At 38.6% G+C, this 18,792-nt stretch overlaps 1 protein-coding gene across 2 annotated transcripts in view; it reads right to left on the bottom strand.

Moving 5' to 3' along the window:
• ADAM23 (ADAM metallopeptidase domain 23) overlaps positions 1-18,792 on the bottom strand; it is a 171,587-nt gene that overhangs the window by 34,189 nt on the left and 118,606 nt on the right. For both annotated transcript variants that reach the window (XM_059393306.1, XM_059393307.1), the window contains exons 10-18: positions 17,982-18,053; positions 15,777-15,940; positions 14,806-14,890; positions 13,766-13,856; positions 11,289-11,337; positions 9,073-9,172; positions 5,699-5,770; positions 4,890-4,979; positions 3,511-3,591 (exon numbers count right to left, since the gene is read on the bottom strand). In XM_059393306.1, coding sequence (XP_059249289.1) covers positions 3,511-3,591; positions 4,890-4,979; positions 5,699-5,770; positions 9,073-9,172; positions 11,289-11,337; positions 13,766-13,856; positions 14,806-14,890; positions 15,777-15,940; positions 17,982-18,053 — 804 coding nt within the window. The remainder of the gene's footprint in view (positions 1-3,510; positions 3,592-4,889; positions 4,980-5,698; positions 5,771-9,072; positions 9,173-11,288; positions 11,338-13,765; positions 13,857-14,805; positions 14,891-15,776; positions 15,941-17,981; positions 18,054-18,792) is intronic.

The following is an 18,792-nucleotide window of genomic DNA, read 5'->3' as shown; positions in this document are numbered from 1 at the left end:
ATTAATTGATCACAGTTGGCTTTTGTGATGTTTCAATAAAAAAGTCATTTGTAGAACTTTTATTAATTAAAAAAAAAAGCCCCAATTATAAACTGTTGTAGCAACATGCAAGATTTCTAATCCATTTATTTTTTGTATAGGATAATAAAAGCAAGTTGCTTATCACTGAAATATTTAACATGGGAAATTATGGAATGTCTTACATTCTCTGGGGACATTTAAAACAGAAGAACCATAAATTTGTGTGCTTTATTCTGCCTGTGAGTAGAGCTCTTGATTCAGTCTCTAAATGCCATTCCAGCCCCCGGTTTCAGGCTGTGCAGGAAAGTTCACGGGAGGCAGGCTTCAACAGTGCAGTAGCATTTAAATGTGCTTATTTTTAATTGTGTTATGTCACCATATATCGCAGCAAAGACACATTTCCCACAGCTTTCAAAAATACCTTTATTATATCATCCAGTATCATTTGCCAAGGATTTCTCTCAGTTGCACAAGTACTGTTTATTCTGTGATAAACTGTGAATTTAAAAAGTAGCTCAGAGACCTCAGTAAAGGCTAATATCAAAATAAAGCAAAGACGTGAGATACAAGGCAAAAAGCCATAGTGTTGCCAATGGTGCCGATTCTCAAAGATGCAGATAGTCTCTGAGATCCCCTTCTTCCTAATCATAATTAGTATCATTAAATTCAAGGCTCCCTGTCTATTACAAAGCAGAAGAATTCTGGGGGATCTTAACTCCCTCTACTCCAATTATCTATTTCAGGCACATTCTGGTCCTATAAGGAAATTACTGCTAAAAGAACATGTTATTCTAATATACCACTGAGAAATTCATTTAACAGCTCAATTTCCACCTTACATACATGAAGCAAAAAACATTTGGGGCGCCTGGGTGGTTCAGTTGATTAAGCATCCAACTCTCAATTTCGGCTCAGGTCATGACCTCAAGGCCTTGAGATCGAGCCCCACTTTGGGCTCACGCTCAGTGCGGAGCCTGCTTGTCCCTTTCCCTCTCTGAGCCTGCTCGCTCTTGCTCTCACTCCCACTCTCTCTCTCCAATAAATAAGATCTTTAAAAAAATGTTTTAAAAATTTAGACAGTAGACTATTAAGTTGAACACAGAGCCCTCATTATAAAAAAAAAAACCTCACTTCCAGTCAGGAATGAAAGGCTGAAATGAAAAAACTGTACTTCGAAAATAGCTGAACACACAGAACCCAAACCATATATGATGGGTATAAGAATAGTAGTATTCTACAAAACGAAAAATAGAACTCATTGAAACAGCACACCAGGATTGTCACAAAACATAAAACTTGGCACAAAACACAGAACCCACAATTCTAACACTTTTACTATATTCTAGGAAAACGCAAAGAAACCTATTTACATATCTAAATAGAAGAAACAGATATGCATAAAAATCAATACAGAACAGTGTGAACATATTTCACTGTATCACATCCTTAAAAGTGTCCCGGAGAATTGAATCTCAGAAAATATATCAAGAATGTTCAAAAAGGTTAGTGAGAAACCTTTGTCTCCCCCTAATCTTGTTCCTTCCCAGTGAAGGGAACTCAGCCTCCCTCCAGCTACTCCGCCCACCCCCCCCACCCGAGCCAGGTAGAGTGACTGAATGACTGACCAACCTGGGAAGAATTACTAGCCCTTTGGCTCGCTTCTGCCATTCTCCTCTTGCCTAGCGACATAAATCATACTACCCTCACTGCTCCTCCAAGACATGTAAGACAAGGGCCCATCCCTGCAAGGAGAAGTCATTCAAGACCTACTTTTGTCAATAAGCTTTTCCTACAGCCTGAATCTAGGATCTATAAAGAAGCTCACTTAGCTCTCACACCAAGTTACAGCTTTCAACTTGGCCACATTCAAAATGAAAGATGGTATTTTGACCTCCAACCGTATTCTATTATGGGGAGCCCCTTGGAAACCATAATACCCGGCAAAAGACAACTCCATTTCTGGGCCATTTACCCTAAGGAGAAAACCCTGAACAAGAAATACTCGTAAAGATCTTCACTGCCATATGAATCATAATAATGAAAAACCGCCAACAACCTAAATATCCCCCAATGAATAACAAGTCCCAAGTCAACTAATGAATCCACATGACAGACTCATGCAATTGTAAAAAGCGTATTTATAAAAACTGTGGAATGGTACAGGAACATGTTTTTGAAGTCATAAAAAATAAAAGTAGAATGAAATTCAAAATTCTTACCTATTCCCTAACTGCCATGATTCCCGACTTCCTCTTGATTTTTTCCCCCACTACTCTTCAGTAATTCCTGCTCTCATTCCATTTCTTGAAGAAGCCAAGCTTCCTTACTTGCTGTTTTCAGACTAGATCTTCCTTCTGTGCCTTTCTATTTAAATACCAAGTCCTGGGGCGCCTGGGTGGCTCAGTGGGTTTAAGCCTCTGCCTTCGGCTCAGGTCATGGTCTCAGGGTCCTGGGATCGAGCCCCGCATCAGGCTCTCTGCTCAGCGGGGAGCTTGCCTCCCCCTCTCTCTCTGCCTGCCTCTCTGCCTGCCTCTCTGCCTACTTGTGTTCTCTGTCTGTCAAATAAATAAATAAAATCTTTAAAATTAATAAATAAAAATAAATAAATAAATAAATAAATAAATAAATACCAAGTCCTCCAGGAAAATACACCTGTGCACCCCAACTAAAGCCCCCCACCCCACATCCCACACTACCTTACGTTACACTTAGCACCACCAGATGTTTTTGTTAACTTACTTCTCCACCCAGCAGAATGTAAGCTCCACAAGTGCAAGGCCTTGACTATCTCGTTCCCTTCCGTATCCCAACATTTACAGCAGTGCTTGCCTGGCACGCAGCAGGTGCTCAGCAAAAGTCCATTTGAATGAAAAATGAAGACTCAAAAATAATGTGATTTAAATTTCTAAAACATAAGAATTATATAAAGAAGGAATGCTAGTAGACAACATTAATTATGTTATAGTAATAGGGGGCATGATGCTAGGACCTTGCCAGTGGGGGAGAGTTGGTGACAGAACCAAGAGAGGTGGACACCTGCTCCCGGTCCCTTCTTTAATCAGAGCAGTATTCCTTGTTCTCTGCTTTCTACAGTGGGCATCCAACCAATTTTTTTTCTTAAAAGAAAGGGTTTGGTGGCTTAAAAATGTTTGAAAACAGTACATTAATTTCTTCATCAGTGTGAATATGCTATTTTAGATGTGGGGACAGAAAAAAAAATCAATTCATTGGGTAGAAACAATATAAAGAAACTAATTATGAAGCGGAAATTTGGAGGAAAAAAGAGATCTAGGTCCAGGAAACACAATAAATATTCCTAAAATAAAGACATTTTGGAGATCTAGAAATTACTAGAAAATAAAGTAAAACAAAACAAAAAACAAAGAAACCAAATAATCATATTCACACATGTAGCCCAACTGAAAGCTTTCCAATGTGTACAAAACTTGCAAGTAAAATGTATTATTTAAAAACTCAAGTTTGTCATACCTGGCCAGAGTCTCCAGTACAATATTCAGTAATATCACACCCGTTGACAGCGTCCCGACATTCATACCCTCGTGGCTGAAACTGCACATCAAAATTCAATATTAGGAGCTACTGTTAATTGGTATTTCAAATACCCAGCATTGTTATATTCACCAATAATTCACATACTATCCCAAAGCCATTACCACACTCTTTTTATGAATTAGCAAGCTGGTTGCAGAACAGAGTCAAGGCCCAGATACCACTCTTTGTAGTAAATATGAGTCATTAACCAAGGCATTAAATGTTCATGTTTTAAAACCCATGGTCTCAGAGTATTACTTTTGGAAAACAAGGTAACAGCAATTCTGTAAAGAAGATAGAGCAGTATGGCTTAAAACAGAAGAGCAAATCACTAAAATATAGACATTTAAGATCTCTCTGAAGATTGACAGAGACACCCAACCTTCACTAATTGTCCCTATTAGCTTGGATCTTAATTGTGCTTTAGCTAAATACATACAATCAAATTTCAGAGAATTCATATGAACTTCTTTCAGTGACACCAGTCACACTGAGGGAATGGATGGAAGATGAAGAAAAGAGATCACTGATGTCAAGCAATTTATAATCTGGGGGGGGGCATAAGGCAACTAATCTAGAATTTCTTAAAGTACCATAATGCCTAATACCTCTTGGTACAGAATAAAATAATAAAATCATGTAACTTTATGATTATAAGGATAAAATAATGTAACATTATGGTTATAAGGAATACCAGAGATTTTGTAAATGAGAAAAAGGAAGATTTAATGAACGACTTCTCAAGAATTGACTAGAGGTTCTACCGATAAAAGCAAACTATGTCCATACACACATAAGATGCATATATATGCATATAAATATACACATGTAGATTACTTCTTTATGTAGCTTTATTGCCTTTATAGGGGATTTAAAAAATCAAGCATAAAAAATGTGAGCACTAGGTTTGAGGTTCATGGTCCAAAATAAATGTACATATACATAGCAGTAAATTTAAAGAAAAATGTTGTAAGTAGGTCATATTATTAAAAAGACCGCAGGAATTGCACCTCTTCTATTCAACCATTTATTCCGTCATTCAATGAGGTTTTTATCTGCCTTAGCAGGACAACTCTCAATGTTTATTTTGGAAGGAGTTTACGTATATTTTCTTAAGGGGGCGCTGAAGGACAGGATAGTTGACAGTGCATCCTGGTAAAGGTAAAGGGTTTGACCCACAGAATTTAGGTAGCTTTACTGATGCTACACAATTGCGAAAGCACAGGCCAATCAACAAATGTTTGGCAAGCTCTACAAATGCTCTGTGTACACTGTGAGAGATTTAGCCAACAAGACGGAAGTGTCCGGGGACTCACGAGACATGAGGTATTGTTACAGCACGGCCCGTCGCTGCAGTGGGCCCCGTTGGAGAGAGAGCACTTCTTACAGCACAGTCCATAGCACTCCTAGAGGGAACATTCACGTGCGTAAGTGAGAAAGCTTACAGGCTGGTCTTTCAGCCCACTCTCCACACGGGATGTACGTATAATCCACATGAGGAGACTTAAACAATAACAAGCAAATATTTTCAGGAAGTCATCACTTTAAACAATGATAATATTCCTTCCTGCCACATTTTTCAGCCAAGTATGATCTTCTGTGAAAGGGCTTCCCTACCAAAAAGTCAGCTTATTTCTTAGCAGGTGCCTCACCTTCAGTCAGTTCCAATATACTCTTAAGACTCTTTTTTAAAAATATTTTATTTTTAAATAATTGCTACACCCAACATGGGGCTTGGACTCATAAACCCAAAACCACGAGTCATGTGCTCTACTGACTGAGCCAGGCAGGGGCTCCCAAACTCATCTAGTTTCATAAAGACAAAAATAATACACACCACAGAAAGACTATTTTGTGATTTGATAATAGTTGAATGGGATGAATATGGACTATGAATTTTTAAGAGGTAGGAGATTTGATTAGAAGAATCTATTAGGTTTTTTTTCAAACTAGGTCATAGGGACATGATGAATTCTAACATGTCTGAGCTGGGATTAAGCACTGATGAGAGACATGAGAAAGATAGACAGTAAGACCCCAGAGAAGCACCCTGTAGACTTCTTGCTATTCTTGCTTGCTCTGGGGAGGAGCTGCGCTAAAGGCGGGAAGGATCTCTTATACCTACCACGTGTAAACCACAGTCACATTCCTCTCCAGCCTCCACATATCCATTTCCACATTCCGTGGGCTCAAATAGCTAAAAGAGATTAGGAAGAGAAAGGAAAAACATTTTAATTTATCACAGAAAATCAACACGCAAATAGGGCTACATACAGGGTCCTGTAATCATGTGCCATTTTTCTGTGATCTGTTGTTAACGGCATCTTACAAATGATGTCTGTGTGGTAACACTGTTCACTTATTAATAACACTTCGAATAACCCTATGGGTAGTATTTCTGGGAGGATTCTCTGGAGGTGGGCTCCAGAGATGACCTCTACCATTAGAATTACTTATTAATGGAAATGAGCTATCAAAAGGAATAGATCATTTATTACATTTGCTAATGGAGCTCAGATGCGATGCTAAGACTCACAGATACCTAATTTACTGACTTCTCTCCAGGCAGCTGAGAAAACATAAAAATTGTCAAACAGATAAAATGGTTCAGTCATAGCCACATGTAATGAATACAATCAAGGAAATGCAAATAATTGTAGAAGAGGTGCCGCTGGAAATCCATGCCCATCATTCTCATTGAAAAGAAATCTATCCTGTCTAAAGTATATTAAATAAATTTGCAGACATATTCACGGAGGTATAGAAATCTTTCAATCATTCCTGGAACACTGGAGGAGTCGAATTTCTAGAATAATGCACTCCACTAGAGCTATGAACTTCCCTGCCAGACAACCTATATTGCAGCCAATTGTGGAGGCAGCTGAGCATTTATGAGAAACATTCCTTTTTCCCTCAGCTGGGGCAAGATCTCCCTCTGCATGCCCATTACTCTTACATGAGGACTGGAACAGCACATTCCAACCCAAACGCTCAAAGACAGGAATATGAGAGGGCAAGAGAGACTTCTCATCTAGAAGCCCCAAGGAAGGGTTGCCTTCCACCGAGGCCAACCCGATTATCTGTCCACTTCCAGGAAAGAAAACTCTTATTCAAAGCAAGAAAGTTCTCCAGGGTACTTGGGTGAGACTCCTCCATAGGAAAGTCCAATGAGTGAAATCAACAGTCCTAATCTCTGTGGTATTGGATCAGCAGGCAGGAGAAAATGGAAATGGGAAGCTCGGACTGGAACAGGGCTAGCACTTCCTTCAGGCCTCGCGTGGAACCAACTGCGAGATCTCGCTCTTAGGAGCCTTCTTCCAACCAGCAGCAGGCCTTGATCACAAACTGGGTGGAAAACACAGCAGGTGGGAAGGATCCCACGGCACAGAAAAAAGAGGCATGCAGATAATGTGGAAAATAACACGTGAGTCACACATGCGCACATTCATTGATGAAAAGCACTTAGAAAAAAAATGTCAGTTCTTTGATACATACGTACAAATTATTCCACTGGAATACACAGGGGCCTTTAAAAAAAATTCATTCTACCACGTAGCTTAAAAAAAAAATCCGTATTTACTAACTTTTAAAATTGAAGATGTATCATTATTTTTATTTAGTTTTCAAGTTACCTGAACAGTTTTCTTTCTACTGACAGGCAGTTTCAGAAATCTAATGATGGATCCTTCCACACACACACTTAGAAACCTTAGGACTCACTGTTGTGCTCTCAGGCACAATACTTCTGATTGGCTGGTGAGACACGAGGCAGGTGAGATGAGTCGTGGAAACTTCAACTCGTTAATGCCAGCAGCTCCCATCAATTCATTACTACTCCTTTCCCCCATTGTGAACACTTGGAAGTTTTCAGATTTCTGTTCTGAGGGTCAATGCCATGAAAGGCAGACAGCTGAATTTAATGGTTGCAAGGTCACTTTATTCCCGTTTCTTTTTCCTGCAGACTCACTGAGATTTTATACAGATGTCAGGCATCCAACTAACATCGCCTGACTACAGAAGTATCACTTAATTATGAGGATAGGAGTAAATTATTCTGTCATTTACACGCATTAGTCAGTGATTATTTTTCCTTAAGGTTAACATGATTTCATTACTCTCTCAATTTATAAAGGATTACACATTTTGTATAGCAAAAGGACTATATTTGACTTACGAAGAAGTATTTTCAAAAGAAACATGAAATGTGCAATGTTAGGATTTCTATATTGTCTGCTAATTAGCAGCAATCCTGCTTTTTTTGCCTGTTGAATAATTCATTTCCAAATATGTTACTAGAGTTCTACAGTGCCTTATGCAAAAGCTTTGTAGCCAGTGAGTTTGAAAATTCTGGCTTTGCTAGATTGTAGAAAGGTATGATGCACGTTCTATGTAATAGCCCTGAGGGGCCTGGTGCATACCCTATAATCACAAACATTTATATTTCTGCAGCAATACTTACGAATATTTATACTATGAGGGGTAATAAAGGTTTTTAGTCTAAGAGAAGTTTTACTGCCTGATGTGTTTTCTGCAAACTCATAAAAGAGACTTCAATTTTCAGAGCTTTTTGAGTTAAGGAATTAATGGATAAGGATTGTAACAATGCATATATGAATTTTGATGAGATGACAGTTGATACCATGGACCTTCCCACATAAAGAGACAATATATAATAAATAATAAATATGCATATGTATTTATGAGATCCATAAATACTTTGGACTGTCTTTTGGCTAGCTTCTGTGGGTATTTCCTATATCTATATCTATATCTATATCTATATCTATAATCTAGATATCCTAGATAGGAGAATAGACCACTCAAAAAGAAAAGAAAAAAAGCCAAGGAACTAGTTGTATTCTTTGAGAGAATGTCAATGGAAAATGGAATTTTCGTCAGGGAAACAGATTAAAGCGATATATGTTAATCTAACCCACAATCTCTAAGCAGCAGGTTGAAAATCCTAACATGTAAATTTCAAAGATACTTTGATTGAAGTATGTTTGTTTCTTTGTTTGGAGGATGAAATGGGAGGGGTACAACTAGCGCTGAAAAATCAGAGACTCACGGCAGCAAAACTATGGTTTTGTCACTCATTTACACAGGATCAGATTTCACATGATAATGGCTTTTATGACTAAATACTAATCAGACTGACAAATCCCCTTCTTCCCCAAAAGACCTGTTTTCCAAGACAAGTATCTGGCATTTTCCAGTGTTCCACTGTAAAAAGATATGTGAAGACATATAAAAAGATATTTGCATCTCATTTATTAAGGCATGAGCTACTTTTCAACATTTCCCACTGAGTAAAATGCAAACACGGCTTTTCAATCTTTTCCCGTAAGAGATATGTGACTGATGATTGTGAGCAGATCTGAGGTGTATATGATTTCTAGGGCTATGTTGCTTTCATGAATATTATGTACATTAAACAAATTTCTTAGTAGTAAAAAAAAAAAAAATTAAAGAAATAATTACACTTCCTGAGTTACTAACCTTTGTTGGCCTGTTGAAAAGACAGGCTCCACCTCCTCTCTGTAAAAAGTCTCTATATTCCAAAATGCTGCACTTTGAGAACTTTCGGGAATGAGACACCCTGAGGAAATAAAAAATCAATTATGTAAATAATTTTCCAAAAGCAGTCATCAGAGAAGAAAATTAGAACCCGTGAATTAGAGCAACATGTTCACTCTGGACCTAGACGATTCTGCACGGGTTCATTTATGTTCAAATTTGCCAAATAAGTATGTGTGGTAGAATTTGCAAAAACAGATCGTCAAAGAAAACCACAGATTGGGAGCCAGGTTATAAGCTCCTCAGCAGCCTGGGCTTCTATTAGAAGGGTTTTGGAAAGCTTTTCACAAAGCTTCGCCACCTAGGCTATATTGTAAAGTGTGGTCATTTTTATTTGCTCTCTGTCAGTAAAGCAAGCACTTTTTTTTTGCCTCCGTCCTGAATAAAAGATGCAAAGGAACCTATTAGATTTTACTTTGGAGGAAGGAATTGTGACAATCTAGTAAAGATTACATAATGCAGCTGCAGCACCACCCATGAGACCACAAGTTCTAAAGTATTATACTACACACACACACACACACATATACATGCATGAATATACATATACATATATATGTATGCGTGTTTTTAGCGCATATACACTTAGTACAAACAGAATGAGGGTCAGCTCCTTCTGAATTAGAATTAGGTTATAGCTTCTCGGGCACAACTTCAAATATATTCATGACTTAGGAATATGATATGAGCCTTTTTGTGATTTAATTGATCCAATTACTATCTCTACGTCAGTATATAGGGAAATATTATACACATGATTAAGATGAAGCTGAGTCATACACACTGATTCTTCGGGCATATTTTTCATAGTACTTGATTTGAGAGTAACAACAGGCCACTGATTTTAGGATGCAATCCAAAAGTTTTTTGTATCCTGATGCATGAGGGTAGTATATGCAAGTAGGAAAAAGTTTTGCCATTGTTGACAGTGATCTCTTAAAGGGACTATGTAGAAATGTGTACTCAAGAAAATATATATATATTAACTTTAGTTTTTTTTTTTTCTATCCTCCAGTGGCCAGTCCAAAAATTCATTCAGAAATCAGGAGTTTAGAAGACAGAAAGTGCCTCCTTCTAGAAGCAACATTATAAATGGCATTACCTTCCTATAATAGTCCTCAAAAATGCTGTTTAAGCCATAATTTTACCAAACTATGGCAGAACAGTAAGGGGAGCATGAAAGTTAACGGTTTCAGGTTTAAAGTGCATTTCTAGAAACATATGTTCTAAAGCAACAGGCAGAATTGTTGACATCTCTGCAAATCCTCATTTTCACACTCCTCTTTTCCCCATGAGCCCGACTCCTGGTGGGAACGTAGAGAAGGGACTCTGTACAAGTAGGTCAGGGCCTCCGGCCACTGGGATCGCTCAGGAAAGAAGGAGGACCAGAAATGGGCCATATATTGAGCAGATCTCTGGCATGGGCAGAAGAAGCAGGACAGACACGGGTGAAACAATGTCTTCCATCTAGTAGGAGTGGGCTCTAGCTTGGGAGCCTTGGATTAGTGGCTCTCATGGGGGCAGAAGCCAGGTTGGGGGAGGGCGATGTTTCCAGGCCCTGGCTCCCAACCCCTCCCGGGCATGACTCTAGTTCTCAAAGTCTCCTCACAAGAAGAGAGAAGATAGGTGTGAAAATGTTCAAATGTCTATCAATAGATGATACCTATTTCAGACACAATAATTCTGTCTCAATAAGAAAAAAGCTCTATCGATTATATAAGCAGTATGGCACCATTTTTACTACACCACATATGTTTATTTGTGAGTTCCTTAAAATATGAATTGATGAAGAAATTGATTTTCACGACTGCTTCAGGCAGACAACAAGCTTGTATTCTAAGTGCACTAAAAAAATCAATGCCTCTACTAAACTTAGAAGCATTTAAGAATGGGCTTCTTCTAAAGGTTAATAGAAACAGAAGTTGTTATTATACTTTACTGTTATCAACAACTTTAAATAAAAAATTAAAATATAAGGTGAATCAGTCCTTTCATTTTTAAAATGTCAGAAAATGTTATGATTGAACTTCTACTGAGTGCTGAGCCTAAAAGACCAGTACCCAAGAGACTGGGTAGCACTTACATGTGGCAATGTCAGTGAAAGGCATAAATCAAATGCATGTATAATGAAAACTTACCCTGTTTCCTCCATGATGCAGCCGCCCCAGGATTCTGTGCAGTCACATTCTAGTCCAATGAAATAATAAAAAGCAACAGAAGAAAAGAAAAACAACAAAAGTCACATCTTTAATGTGCATTTCCACTTTTGAGGTAAGTCCTTATTACCAATTCCATGTCACGTAGATACAGAATGTGAAATCTCACCAAACAAAATCTATTTCCATTCAATCAATGTTTCTTTACATCCTTTCCAGAAGTATAGGTTATTTCCTAAGACAACAACTGGCGAGATATCAAACTGTCACTCTCTTCATTTTTGTAACTCAGAAAACACAACTGAGTTCCTAGTTCTAATGTTTAATGAAAAGTAGCCTGATCTGGAAATGAAAAGCCTGAGTTCTAGACCAAGGTCTACCTGAGTTCTAGTTCAAGGTCTCCCTGATAGGCAAGTCCTGCAGGCAAATGACCTAGTATTTCTTGGGTTTTAGTGTTTCCACCTTGAAAATGGAGAACAGCCTCTTTGCCTATCGCCCAGAGTGGTTCGAGGGCTCACTCAAGATGAGCGCCAGCACGCACTCTGTGAGCGGTCAAGCTCTACTGCACACATGTCGTGAATCATTCCTGAAACCTCCCCCAACAGAGCACATTGGAAGTTACAGGGGAGAAATCACTTGATAGATTCAAAGCGAGGTTTGGCCAGGGACTTGCAGAACACTATGCTCAAAGCTTTAGGAAAAGAGAATTCTTTTCTAAAATATAAGTGTAAATTGTCACTGAAACTAAACAACAATCGCCAACTCAACCGAGATGCCAGAGACTGACATACTGATACTGTTAATGGGCTGTTCATTTATTTTTTTTTTCCTATTCTCTTTTCTATCATAGACAAAGATATTTTCAAAGAAAGGCTTCCAGATAGATTTTTTAAAAGTCAAAGTTCAGAACTAAAGAACTATCCACCTAAACAAACAAGTCACGAAGGAATGAAACATCTTATTAGGAAGGACCTTCTCCAGGCATTGGTCCTGAACCCCTACTTCTCACCCCATCCCCTCACCCAACTCCATAACATCTCCCAGCTGACCCCAGCGCTGGCCTCTTTCAGGCTCCAGGGGGTTCCCAATCAAGGTCATAAACCTGGCCCTACTCCCTTCTGATTTTAAGGCCATCTATCTCAGCTGATGAAACACAAAACACCTCCTTTAATGTGTACTATGTGATTCCTTGGAAAGCAAATACTCTGAGCAAGATTCCAATAAATGAAAGTTTGTTGATATTTGCTAAATGCCACCAGACTTAATATACACATCAAGTTATGACTTAATATACCCATAAAGGGAATTGAGATGCCCCGGAAATGTATTTTGTTTCAAATTTCCCTAACACTATGCATTAATGATAATTATTTGATAGTCACCAAGAAGGTATAAAATAAATGTAGGATAATGTTACAGAAGGTTTTTGTCCTTTTCTTCCTTGGGGAGCTGAGGTGGGCAGGGAGACCTTTACTTTCAGCATCTGATATTTTCACAGAGGGGAGCAGACTTCCACTTAAGAGAATAATTTGAGGGAATACCTTGGTCCTTCCGCCCACAGCATCCCATTATGACTTTTTTGGGTCCGAGGCACTTTTGCCCCATGCCACAAGAAAGGTATTAGAAATCGTATTTTACTCCTTTGTTGGTCTAAAGAGAAATATAATCCAGGTTGGATTTTATTCTGATTCTTAAAGAAATTGAAATTTTTCATGGATTCCTAAAACTATTGTGGGCTTTGGATACTTGGCCACTGGAAGCTCAGCCCTGTCTTTCCATCTTCCTGTCTCTGATTAACGAAGAAAGTGCTGTAAGCACTCACTCCTGCATTTCCCTACTGGATGGGATCCGCGGCCCTGTTTGGATTTCCCCTTGGCATGACTTGCCCATGAGAGGGGTATCCTCTACCACCTATTTCCAGGCTTAAAGGGCCCTCAAAGCAGGGCTGCCTATAGGGGAGCCTTCTTCCTGAACCTTCCTGATGGGACCATGTGGGTGAGTTCCGAGATAGGTAGGTGGGAAAGTTTAATTAGAATTGGAGGTCCTCTTTGACACTAGATCTAAGCTATTTCCAGATCCAGCTGCATTATTATTATTATTATTTTTATTTCTTTTCAGCGTAACAGTATTCAGCTGCTTTCTTATCGACTCCCAAAGGAACTTTTTTGACACCTAGTGTCTACACTCCACTGCTTAGAGCACAGAGGGTGACAGCTCACCCTCTCCCTTAAAAAAAGCGAGTATGATTTTATGAACTTCAAAGGGGAATATCTACAACCCAAACAGATTGCGAATTACCTGCAGTTGCTCATTTGATCACCTTTTTGAAGAGGAAGGAGGTACACTACAATTAAGCTCTAATGACTTAGGAATGAAAATCATTTATTTATTAATGACTGGACATGCACTATACAGACAGAATGGCACATGAAAGTGAGTAAGAAGGTCAATGTACATACTTGGCTTTCTGCTAGAAGGTTCCCATTGGATTCCAAGGTTTTGAGCCAGGCTCTGCGATAATACTTGTGCCACTGCCATTGGAAGACCATACTGTTTTTCAGAGTTGAAAGTGTGTGGGAGACATTTGAGAGAGTGCACAAAGCTAGTTATTATTTCTTAATCATCACCACATATCATCTCAGTTCCCTAAGTAGAGCCTCACAGCATCAAAAGATGGCATATGCTCCTTATCACTTCTTCCTTGCAACTGGGCCCAAGAAGCAGAAAGCCTCTCTTCCTATGTGACGTCTCTCAGAACTTGATGCTCTCACATGGAAACATAAAATATAAGCCATAAAAGGCCATGCCCTGATTCAACTCATACCAAACCAAGAATAAACTCAACTTACTACAGGTACGCCAAGAAAGGTCTCGACTGAATGTTGGCTTTTGGGATTAGCTGGTATAATATATTCTGGCATTGATCAGGGTTTAGATACAGTTGGTTTGGCTTTTTGGGTGCTGTTGCCAGCTGGTGTAAGCATTTCCTTGATATAAATGAGGGTACTAGAATCCAAACAAAGAGACTAAGGAAATATTTGTTTCAATGAATTCTACAGAGGGATAGGTAGAAGGCATAAAGATGGAAAATTTATATAGAGAGAAAACAAAAATACTGATTAAACATAATCATAAACTCTTTGATTTAATTGAGTTAAATCCAACATGCGTAGGAGAGCATTATAGCTTAAAATTATCAGGAAAGGAATAATAAGTTTATAAAAGTTTATCCACAGAGGTGAAAAAAATATCTGGACCAATCTTTGGCATGCATTTGCCTGATAAACATGAAAAGCCATAATTATGAAATGAAGCAATACCTCTCTTCTAACACCAAAGACCACTTTGGGTTCCAGTTACTAATATAAATCACTCTATACTTTATTCTTATGTCATTGTTATTTTAAACAAGCCTAAGAGGGATGGAAACTAGGCCACAGGGAAGAAAGAGGTCAGATGCAAAGATAAAGCTCTACTTTAAGAAATTGATCAAATTTACCTCATTCACACCAACTCCCCGTGTGCGAGAACAGACACCTCCAAAGAAACTCAGACTGCTTCTCTTATAGTGGAATGTCATACGCCTAAAGAAAAAAAAGAGATGCTCCAGGAAACCAATGTAATGACCATCATATATACCCTCCCAAGACATGCCTACTCACTCTTCTACACTGAACACCCCAAAGCCATTCTCCCTCAAGAAACTGAAAATTATATTTTAAATACCTTTAGATTTATGTTATGTGAAGAAATCTCAGTTGAGATTAATTGAGCACCTACTAAGCACTGGCTGATTATTATAAATTACGATACATTTCTAAATCATTATACATTGCTGACTATCCACTGAGAGACAAGGAAGTAGGGAACTAAGGTGAGGCAAGGAAGGAAGAATCTGGTGGGTTTGATTCCAGGACAGAACACTGGACGACTGTCTGAAAATAGCTTTGCTGTGAATGGAGAAGAAATCCATCTAATATATCGAAAGACAGTATGGTCATCCTTTTCCTCACTGATAAAATCTCAATTTTATTCAATGGTTCACTTCCAAAGACTGTATTTCCTGAACGGTCTTGCAGCTCTGTGTGGCATGTGACTACGAGCCAGCAAATGATTTGTTGGTAAAATGGATATGTGCATGCTTTAAAAGACCTGACTCAGCTGGAAAGAGAGCTCTTTTGCAATCCTCCCTGCCTGTATTCCTGGTGCCTGTAATAAAGGCTGGTGCACCAGCAGCCACCTTGAATCATGAGTTGACCCGGAGGATGGAAAGTGTTAGAGTAAGAACATGTTCCGAAAGTAAATCTTACGACCATGGAACCACCATGCCAGCACCAGACAGCTTACCTCCCTGCTACTTATATAACCAGAGAGAGGAAATCAATTCAAGATCCGTACACTGACGTATAACTTAACAGATTCAGTAAGGGGATAAAGGCCAATGTCAACCTAAAGACTGCAGGTACGTACGAGATGAGGTGCACGGCATCGGCGTGCTGTTTCATACGCTGCCGGTATTTGGAGAACTCATGGAGCATCTGCACAGGGTTGGTGGTGATCTCAATATGATCCTTCTCAGTCCAGGTCTCTACTGCTACCAGGACAACCCTGGTATTGAGCTGCTCCTTGTAAATCTGAGGGTATACAGGACAGGTGCAGGAGGAAAACACTGGGTCAAACATGCACAATCAGTGATTCAGAATCAGTGGAAGGACAGGAGGGGAGGTGAGAGGAGAACATGAGGCCACAATTAGCTCCTCATAAAGAATGTTCTTAACTTTCTCATTTCCAAGAAAAAAATAAAGACAAAAAAAAAAAAGAAAAAACAATCACAAAATTCAGCTTCTCCTACAAGACTATTTTAATCCCAAATCAGCATATTCATTGGCCAGGCATCTCACTAGGGGATGGACAGTAGGGATGTCAAGATTCTACAGTCTGGATATAAATTCCGAGCAGGCGTTAGTAAAATCACCCGCAAAGAGTGGCTTGAGCCTGACCTATTGGCTCTGAGTAAGTGCAGTACCACCAGTCAGTCCTGCAGGATTGAAACAGACCATCAAACCCTTGCACCAGTACCCAGGAACATGGCTGGCTTGTCCTTGGAGGCCCTCTGCCATGACATGTAAAAGAACACTGGGAGGAAATCCTAGATTTGGGCCAAAAGAGGAAAAGCAGATTCATATCACCCACTTCCCCCTCACTGGTGGCCTTACTCCCAATATTTAAACTGTTTTTCTGTTCTCTTTCTTGACTTTTGGTCCAGTAGCTAAACAATTCACACAATTAAGTAATTTCAAAGACTGCTGTCATGCTGTCCTATTTTCAAGCTAATTAAGAAAATAATGGGTGATCTTTGAACACACTGAAGAAAAGGAATATCATCATGCCTAAATCAACCTGAGGCTATAATGATTTTACAACAAGCTAGTTAAATGTAATATCTTTTTAAAAATTAGTTGGCCAGCTTCAGAACCTTGCATGGCAACCCAAAATAAAAATTCCACTTTGCAAGAGGTGGTTCTGTTCAATCACGGTAGAATGACCAACACAGAGATGTTACCAAGTCATCAGCTTTGGCAACTTCTCTTTTCCATATTCACTTATAGCCTCCTCTGAGAAGACTGCTGACAAGAGCTGAAATTACAGAAGATTAATAAACCAGGTGTAAACTGGCTTTCAGAATTTCAGTCCCAACTCTATATGGTAGACTCTGCCCATCCGCCTGTATTACACCTTTACTCAACTGTGCCTACAGGTATGACATGTTGTGAGTATTTACATGATGAAAGGTTTGGGGACTATTTCGAAGGCAGTTCTTTGGAGGAGATAAGTATCATTTAGACAGTTGGCAATTCATAAAAAGTTGTGGTTTTTTCCCAGTTAAGAGGGAACATACCATAAATATCAGGTAAAAATAGACTTAACTGAACAAAATAGCACTTTACATTAGAAAACAAAGTAGTGTGCTGTATTTAATCTAGGACCAGCCAAACTAAACTATTCACTGGAACACAACAAATAATGTTCACATCTACGTAATTCTACCTAAATCAGGGAACAGGAAGAAAATCTTAACCATTATTCTCTGTAGCTTAAAAATGAGAAAGAAAAAAATACCAGTATGAATGATTTATAGAGCTAGAAGTCTTTGTAAGGAGATATAGAACTTACTCTTCCAAATTAATTTTATTTGGGGGACTGCGCTTAATTGTCCTCTAGACATAAAATCTGAAGCCTTCACTACTAAGAAAATAAATCTCAGTTCTTAAAAAAAACCTACTCCACTTGAATCAATTAGCTCTCTTATACGTAAGACAATAAGCTCAATTGGTCATCAGTAACAAAGTCTCTAGATCAAGTATAAATTATGCTCTTTTTAGCAGTTAATTTTCTCTAGTGTCTTTGTCCTTTGTCACCTTCTAGGTGACAAAGAGGTCTAGACATCACTTAGAAGCAAAACTAATGCATCTTTTGGATACCAAGAATGACCATCCCCCAAACTCTGTTAATACTATTTTTTGTGAAGCAGAACACTCTATAATTTCTTAGCCAGATGAGCTTAAGGATGGTGTTTTTACTTTTGCCCAAGAAAGAACTAAAGTAAAAAGTAAACAAAGAAATATAAACCATCCCATCTTGGAAAAGTATGTTCAAGAAAACTGGGATACTTACAGAATCCACAAGGTTGACCACGGACTTTGCAAAGTTATTGGTGTGTGCATGAGAAGAACGATACTTCTTATACTGGCGGGGGAAAGGATAAACCAGTCACTGCCAAATCATCATTTAATGGTAAATTTCACATATCAAAAAGCAGACATTTCAAAGAAAGCAATAGTACATATGGGGATTAAAAATAGACAATTCGAAGTCCACCATATTGGATATGGTGGTGTTTATTAGGCAGCAAAACTCCATCTAAAACACCTGTACCAGTTCCAAGTATGGAGAGAATCTGTAGAAATCTGTGTGAGAAACTTTACACCTGAGAAATGAGTTGTTCACTCAGTCTTAATGACTACAAATGCAATCTTCTTGTGTTCACTGAAACAACCTTCACAGTTTACAAGGGGCTTAGCTAAGAAATTTAGTCCCAAGTGGACACGCTTCTCCCTTTAAACTCAAGACCAGACACAGATCACGAAAATATCTTAGGCAACACTTTAGATACTAATCATGATATAGATTGCATTTCTTATACACATTCATATATTCTTTCAGAAGAATGTCTCCTCCAAGGAGGCCAAACAGAGCCTTTGCCTTTCAACTGTTCCAAGTCAGAACAAAGGAGGGACCAAAGTAAAAATGAAGGGCATGGATACTTTAAGACTGTTTATGGTTATTTATGATTATTTAAGAAAATAAATAAAAATAAATCAATAAAATAATGCCATAACAAGATCTGGAGGGCTACGGTTTTAGCAAAGAATACTGAACAGTATGTCTTCGAGAGGACAATCGGAAACTGATTTGAATACTGATT

Source organism: Mustela nigripes, chromosome 3 (genome assembly GCF_022355385.1).
Source record: "Mustela nigripes isolate SB6536 chromosome 3, MUSNIG.SB6536, whole genome shotgun sequence".
Taxonomy (NCBI): domain Eukaryota; kingdom Metazoa; phylum Chordata; class Mammalia; order Carnivora; family Mustelidae; genus Mustela; species Mustela nigripes.
This window is presented reverse-complemented; position numbering and strand designations above follow the sequence as displayed.